Raw genomic sequence first — 8651 nt, 5'->3', positions numbered from 1 at the left:
TGTTGCTTTATTTATTTATAACATCTTGCTAACCCTCGATTCACTGATAGATTGGTACAAGAAAATAAAATATTAGCTGTCACATACATACAAGGACTTATACCTAGACCAACATAACACACACACACAACTGTGGATATCAATATACCTAATAATATAATCTTTGGCCACGCGTTCTTCTGAAAGAAGGAGCAAGAGGGTACACGAAATTTAAATTTAGTTAAAAGGTTGGGGCAATCAATCAACCCGATTCTTAAATGTCATATAGCACACGATATAACCATTCACTTTCTACGATTCTCCAATAGTCCAGTCAGTCAAGACAATTAATTCATTATAATTCCAAAAGTTTTCAAATTTTGATGTAAGGTCGGGAGTGGTATTAAAACAAACTATAAAATTTTGCAACCTGCTCTGCGGTCCGGAACATTGTTAAAAATAAGTTTTGGTCGTGAAAAAAATTCCAAAAGTTCTGCAAACTTGGGGAAGTTTTCGATATAATATTTCATATCACGTATAAAATTTGCAACCAACCTAAGTGTACGGAACATTTTTTGTTATTAAAAATTAATGTTTTTCTTTATTAAACTGAAGGAAAACGTTCCAAAAGTTCTGCAAATTTGACAGATATATCGAAAATAAAATAAATAACAAAAAATGTTCCGTACACTTAGGTTGGTTGCAAATTTTATACGTGATATGAAATATTATATCGAAAACTTCCCCAAGTTTGCAGAACTTTTGGAATTTTTTTCACGACCATACGGCAAAAATTAATTTAATTGCAATTTTAACAATGTTCCGGACTGCGGACAAGGTTGCAAAATGAGATTTATTGTCGTCCCAATGTACCATTCACTTGACCGAAGTTTTAAAACTTTTGGAATCATTATCAAATTTTCGATTTCGAATGTCTATAATGACTGGTCTACAATGACAACATCTTTAAGTGCGCAACCCTGGTTTCGTATGTTGGCACCTGAATGTGAAACGGAAAAGGTTTTTTCCGATATATGTACTAATGGTGTTTGCTCGAAGATCCTGTCATAAAAGGAACAATTGACAGACTTTATTCGCGGGATAACGCATGTAACTTTTCAGGGTTTCCCTATATCTAAACTAATAAATCTGTTCATATTATATTGTATAATTTTAAATGTTAGTTTTTAAAAAATATATTTCATCTTGTTTGTACCATTGTTCTTTTATTGACGCAAATATCAGTCCTTTAAATTGACTCTTTCCAGTCAAATGGCCATAGATTTCAAGTTCGCGTAAACTTTCAATCAAGATTTAGCGCCTCCTATGACTCATGTAGCTATGTTTAAAAGCTAATATGCTTTGACATACGGGAATCACACGATAAGACTTGGCTTAGTGTAAGCAAAAAGATCAATAATTAATAGTAGTAAGTTTAAGAGAATATTTAGACTTTATCGTCTTGTGCTTGGGGTTTGATACAAGAAAAAATTTCATCTCAGTCATATATTTCAATAAATACAATTTCTAACAATAAATTTGAACATTGTAAAATAAATTAACAAATATAGATGGAAAGACAGTTATTGTACACAGTGAATCACAGAATACCATGAGAAAATATTTGCATCTAAATGTCCAATTTGTTTCTGATTTTTTACCATTATCAAAACGAAATTTATGGTTTGACTGTTTCTCGAGACTTCGTTTGTTTTTTTAAACAATTTGTCTACGGAAACATTTCCGAGATATTCGCTTGTATACATAAAAAATAGTTTAATTAAAATACTAATTCTAAAAGGACAGAACAGTGCTCTTGTTAAATATCAATGATTTATAGGTATTTTATACACTTTTCAACATATTTTATTTTCTTTATTTATATTAACAAGCCAGATCACAAATCAAGGGCATAGAACAGACAAACTGACAATAAACTCTGCAACTTCTTTTAAAACAAGTGTTCATATAAGCTATCCTGTCTAATACTACAAATTTTGAGTAACGATCGTATTCATAACACTACAAATATTTTGTCGAAAGTTTCTGTGCAATATAGAATATACATACATCCAACAACAATCTATAATTATTTTACTTTTAAACCGGAAAAGTTATCATATATAATCTATGGTCTAGTCATATAATTATATTCATATAACCCAGAGGTATGTACTCAGTACCATTTAACGAAGGCATGGTCGCGAAAAAGCAGTAATAAAACCCAAATTTAATAGTTATGTAGCAATACCTACGAAATTATTCCGCCTAAGGATATATACAACTTCTGGGCCTTACTGGGCCCTTGGGGTAGTCACTGGTTAGAATGGTCGAGGGTCCTCCCATAGGGTCGGAGGAAGAGCAGCCTTACTTCACACGTAATACCACCATCTTCAATCCTAAAACTCTTCACATCATTGCTATAGCCTACGCTCCGAAAGAATCCTTAAAATCTCAGCACTCTACCTTTCTTGGCGAATCCTGTAGGGTCTCCTACCTCCTTCTCTACCTTTAAATAGTATCTCTAACATAATTTAAAAATCATGATTCATGTGTACTTTTCATCTGTTTTATATTAATATTGAATATTACGTAGTATTGCACTTCTTGTGTTTCTTCCAACCTTACTTAATTTTTCCTGACCCTACTTATTGGACCTTTGCCAAGAGATCGCTCGAAAGCGACAAGACTCCCCGTTGCTCTCATTATTTAATAATTCTAACGATACAGATTTTTGCAACGAAGAATAAACATTTATTTATTTATTTATTCTTTAAATATTATATCCACTCAAAATGATACAAAATCCCAAACCGAGTAGTGGCTGATGGAATAAGCTACCGGAAAGTGTGCAACCTTTGAACTCTTTTAAAACAGACTGGATAATTTTTCCTGGCTCTCCTATTAAGCTGCTAGTGTGTTTACCTACACACTAATAATTAAGTGTGAATAAATAACAATAAATTTATGTTAAAATTCAAAAGACTCCAGACTCATTTGGAACTAAACAATTCAAACCATATCTGTTTTACGCACAACGGACCTAAATGAGTCCACACCACATACGACTATATAGAAAAACAAATGTCAAACTAACGGTATATCGACATATATAAATCGTTGTAAAAACTATAGTTTCTTCTAAAGGTACCTTTAATTATCGTAAAGTTCTCATTGAAAGTATGAACGTTACGAGTTTCGTCAGGTATTCGTCTATGTCAATAAGATATTGTCATTTTCTGACAGCCCGAATGCATATATGTATTATTTTCCATACAATTTATATTTGAGTGTTTGTTCTTAGGTTTAGTTCCAAATACATCCACGGAGCGCTGATCAAGTTTTCAATACAATATGCTCTGTTGGTTGGTAGAAATAAACGGACGAACATACGTACATTATTTAAATAACATTCTTGACCAAATTGTAAGCTATTTTCGACACGCAGAGATAAAATATGGCAAACTTGTCTCTGGATTTAAGATACCTATATACAAATTATAATAGGTCATTGGTCGAATTTTGTACTAGAATACTTTAATAAATACGCATCTATTATGTTCAACGCCACGCTTGCGGTGCCTACATAACCAATCTTTTCCGTTGACTAGATTTTAAGTTGTAATTTAAAGGGTGACCTGAACATTTTGCACGATATTAGACCATTCTACCTTTGATGGGACTAAGTAAAACGCTGGCGCCACCTTTTGTCCGCATGGGCACTTACATCCTGGAAAAAATATTAAAATATTAAAAAAAGTCCGTATAAAATCTTTTCTTATGTATCGTATCTTTCGTTCTCTTACTCGCACGAACTGAACTATTGACACTGAGTCTAACAAGCTTCATTAAAAAACTGATGTCTAAAGAGTGGTTTTCGTATGGGTGTGAGTATCTCATTTACGTGCCAGTACGTAAAGTATTTCGTGTATGTTGAGTTTGTAGAGTATTTTGTGTATGCGTGTGTATGTAGAGGATTTTGTGTACGTGTGAGTATGTAGAGTATTTCGTGTAAGTGTGTGTGGCGCTATTCTAATACTAGATGTACGCAGAGTATCTCATGTACGTGACAGTACGTAAAGTATTTCGTGTATGTTTTGAGTTTGTAGAGTATTTTGTGTATGTGTGTGTATGTAGAGGATTTTGTGTACGTGTGACTTTATAGAGTATTTCGTGTAAGTGTGTGTGGCGCTCTTCTAATACTAGATGTACGCAGAGTATCTCATGTACGACACAGTACGTAAAGTATTTCGTGTATGTGTGAGTATGTAGAGTATTTTGTGTACGTGTGAGTTTGTAGAGTATTTCGTGTATGTGTGAGTTTGTAGAGTATTTCGTGTATGTGTGAGTTTGTAGAGTATTTTGTGTACGTGTGAGTTTGTAGAGTATTTCGTGTATGTGTGAGTTTGTAGAGTATTTCGTGTATGTGTGAGTATGTAGAGTATTTTGTGTACGTGTGAGTTTGTAGAGTATTTCGTGTATGTGTGAGTTTGTAGAGTATTTCGTGTAAGTGTGTGTGGCGCTCTTCGTTTTACTTACCCATAAGCCAGCTGAAGCTCCCGATCTTATTATTACACTTAGGGCAGTGCAACTTCCCAGATGGTGCCCGCGTGACATCTGGCATCCAGGCCATGGGCTCCACAAACCACATCAAGCGACACGCCTCTACTGCATCCGCGCGTGTTATGCATGCATCTACCATATTCTCCTCATTATATCCGTCCAGCACCTGGTTCAATTATAAATCTATATTAATAAAAATTAATCGCAAAATATGTTGCTTAACTCCAAACTCGAAGCCGGCTGGAACAATTGGAGTATTTTTTTAATTCCGTTAACTCTGAGGAAGATTTTTATGGAGAGAATGAGGGGTTTGTATAGAAATCATATTAAAGCGAAACGAAGTTCGCGGGGGCAGCAATTAAATAATTATTAATGTAAGAATAAAGTAGTTATATATTCAAAAACATATTGATGTTATTGCAAGCTAAGTCCTTGAATATATGTTATTATATTTAAGTTTTAAAAATTAACTTTATATTACCAGAGGTTCATATAATATATATTTTTAATATTACAATCACCTATCAATTTGTTTTTAACTTTTCCGCATATACGAGTTACAATAATTTTTCTATATTTGTTACAATAATAATCATCATACAATAATGCGTCAACGTTTGATGGAGTAAATTGGTACTGGAACCGATGTCACCAGCATATTTAATCACATTAAACTAAAGTAAAATTTTTATTTCCTTTTCCGTTTTGGTTTCAAACTAATTTGACAGGAAACATCATCATCAAAAGGTATGGACAAATACAATCAAAAGGTATGTGATGTCTTTACAACAATCAAGTAACAAAAAAATGGTATTAACAGTCACATCGTGAGGACAATCCTGCACCAAAGAAATTATATATTGGTATACTAAAAAAAAGTAGTAGTAGTAGTTTTTTTGTAAATTTGAAAATTTATCCGACGCTGACGCGAATAAGGTTTATCTTATGAAACTAGTTTGTTACAATATCTTGATCAAAAATCACCTGGCTCGGTCCATCATCATGCACTGTGACCCCACAATCTTTTTCCTCAATGATCTGACAAGCGAGGCTCTTAAGTTTGTCAATCAGCAGTTGCCCATTCTCGGCACACGTGAGTCCTGTTAGAGTACTGGGAGGAGGCCGCATTCCCTTTTTGGCTAATTCTATTTTTACCTAGAAACTTGCGAATTAGTATATAATCGATTAACACAAGTCAGAATATTCGCAGTATCTTCAGCGTCTCTATATTGAGTTAACTCTACAATCTAATAAAATCTTTAAAATCCATTTTTTGAAATTGGAATAATACAATTAAAAGAGTTGTACATTTAAAATTGGTTTTTTTTTTAATTTGGAATAATACAATCAAATGATTCGTATATTTAATTTTTTTTTTAAATATGGAATAATTATTTGTATTTTCTAATAAAATTTTATCTAACATAAAAAATATATAAAGGACATGGTTGTAAGACATTAGGCTGACCAAATATAAAATATATTCAGAGTAGATTTGACACAATAATGTTGTGCTGTATAGCACTTCTTAATACTGTCTTAAAAAACTGTGTCCACTATGCACTTTTTTTTTTCCTAAACACTATGCATGTTTGTTATTTCTGTTAACGGAGTATTTTACAATACAGATAAATTTGAAAGTTTAGCAGACTTTAACAGTTGACTTGGACATCATAATGTTATATTTAATTTTTAGTGATATTTGCTATACAATATAAATACCTGTTTGGGTATGTGCGGTATAATATTGCTTTGTCCGGCCACGATTCGGCGACATTTTTTACACCTGTACACAATGGGATCCGGCCGCTCCCTTACAAGACCTGGATCCGGCTTCACCAAATCCGCGAATAGCTGCGGCAGGATTTTTACTAGAAATAAAATAAGGTTGTGACATAAAAATAAATATACGGTGTTTGGTAAAGTACGCCTTTAATAGGATAACCAGTCTTATGCATCTATTTATATATAGATAGATTTCTTTTAGACCAAGTAGCCCTTACATTGTCTGAACACAAACCGTTTGTGATTTGCCAGGACTCAAACCAAGGACCTCCACATGATACGCCATGTATTATTCAATCACTTTATTAAAAAGTTTACAACATTTCGTACCTTATACCATGCCATACTTTTAAATTCACTATAAGTAATTGACATTCGCTCAAACATATAAGGAAAACATCATGAGGAAAGCGGTTTGCCTTAGACCCAAAAAGTAGACGGTGTTTTTCAGGCAAGGGAGGCTGATCACCTACTCACCTATTAGGTTTACAAATGATCATGAAACAGATACAGAAATCTGAGGTCCAGACCTAAAAAGGTTGTAGTGGCACTGATTTATTTATTTTATTTTTATAAGTTATTGAAAACTTAAAACATTGTACTGTTTAATACATTTATTTAAAAGATATCCATATAAGATAATTATTATTTGATAATACCTTGTTTTAATTTCTGTCCTGCCATTTTCAATCTGAACTGCTTAAACCTTGGATCATCCCTGTTTAACTGATATCCCATATGTCCAAATAACTTCAGTTGAGCTACAAACCCCACATTTGGTCCAATGAACCTCCGCTTGCTTTTCACAAGGACAAAAGCATCTTCATAGCAAAGAGAATATTTCTCCATAATGTACCCAATAACAATGGCTGCCGATCTTGATACACCAAAGTAGCTGGGAATTGAAGAACAATGGGATCCATATTACAAATATAATATACCTTTGTAAGAAGAGCAAAAACCAAAGCAACAGCATATTTTATGAAATATAATGCAGTCTGTATGTTAAGCCTGTTTATTTGAGCCCAAAATACAAAATAAAAACACAAGAATAACAAAAACAAAGAAGCCTTCTAAAGAAAAATTAACAATACATTTTTGTGGCCCACTGCAGTTTATACAGTCTATGTACAGATTGTTTGTTTTTCAATTATGTATGAATTAATTATGAAATTTTCAAAATATCTTTATTTAATTGATATTTAGTTGCTACTTGTAAAATAGAAAATTAAAATACATTTTACAACTAATACACTAAACATAATATAATTTATTAAGTATCACTTCATGTTAAAGTGTATTAATAGAATATACATAAAACGCTTTAAAATTAATGCCAAATACAAACCAATGTACAAGCACAGTCCCTCCATTTGTAATAGCCTCTTTGATAAACTCATTGCAGGTTGGTAGTTGAGTAATCAAATCTTCTTTTGGTATATCAGCCACTGAAAATGTTAATTCATTTAACAGTACATATTTACTTATCTACTAAGTGAAGATCTTTTCAACATAAATACAATACAACACACAACAATATTATGATTGCAAAAAATTTCTTGCATATATTTTTATTTATGTGGTTTTTACATATGTTACATTTATGTGCTTACATTTCACAAACTTGAAGGTAAAGGTGTGACGGTCAAGTACTGTTCGGGGAAGAGGAACAAGGTCCAATGTAAGAATGTGTGTTATCTTTAGCTTCTCAAGTGTCTTGTGGTCTCTGGCACATGCTAGGTTACCTGGAATTGTACAGTTTCAACAATTATCGTTATTATCTATTTAACTATCTGAGATCTCGATCTATCTAACTAACACATCTCAGATGAACAATTATATCAAATAGGCATTACGAGACGCAGCTTCTAATAACGATAATATCTAAATATAGTCAGATTAATGATGAGTTATATGAATGATTATTTATACGGTACCCAAGAAAAGTCCATCATCGATTAAATCAACGCTTATGTCTAGATCATCAGCATCATTCTTAAGCGAATCAATCGCGTGGATTTCAACTTCTGCTACTTGTTTAGCCATTTATAATTAATATACAAGCGAATTATTGACTTGTATCGTTATCACTAAGAAGCAATGATCAGGCAAATGGTTTACATTAAAGTTGGTAAAATGTGGTTATGATTAATTAAAGAGAAGGCAATATTGTAGGTTTATGCATAACAATCTTAATTTAACACTGATTATAGAACAAATAATTAATATAATTTTTCGTCTGGTGTGTTTGGAATTTGCAAATTGGAAATTGCAATATTTATTATTTAGAACTTCGCGCAAACGCAAACAGCGCGCGCTGAGTT

At 32.6% G+C, this 8651-nt stretch overlaps 1 protein-coding gene across 1 annotated transcript; it reads right to left on the bottom strand.

Annotated features, from left to right (window-relative positions):
• Window positions 1-3264: 3264 nt before the first annotated feature.
• Window positions 3265-8651, bottom strand: LOC125063725 (dual specificity protein phosphatase MPK-4-like). The gene is made up of 8 exons (XM_047670309.1): window positions 8265-8651; window positions 7941-8072; window positions 7676-7775; window positions 6987-7222; window positions 6265-6413; window positions 5527-5697; window positions 4519-4708; window positions 3265-3709 (listed from the first exon to the last, which is right to left on the bottom strand). Exons 1-8 carry the CDS (start codon window positions 8371-8373, stop codon window positions 3606-3608), a joined length of 1191 nt encoding a protein of 396 aa, XP_047526265.1. The 5' UTR covers window positions 8374-8651; the 3' UTR covers window positions 3265-3605.

The sequence above is a fragment of the Pieris napi genome, chromosome 3 (assembly GCF_905475465.1).
Source record: "Pieris napi chromosome 3, ilPieNapi1.2, whole genome shotgun sequence".
Lineage (NCBI taxonomy): Eukaryota > Metazoa > Arthropoda > Insecta > Lepidoptera > Pieridae > Pieris > Pieris napi.
This window is presented reverse-complemented; position numbering and strand designations above follow the sequence as displayed.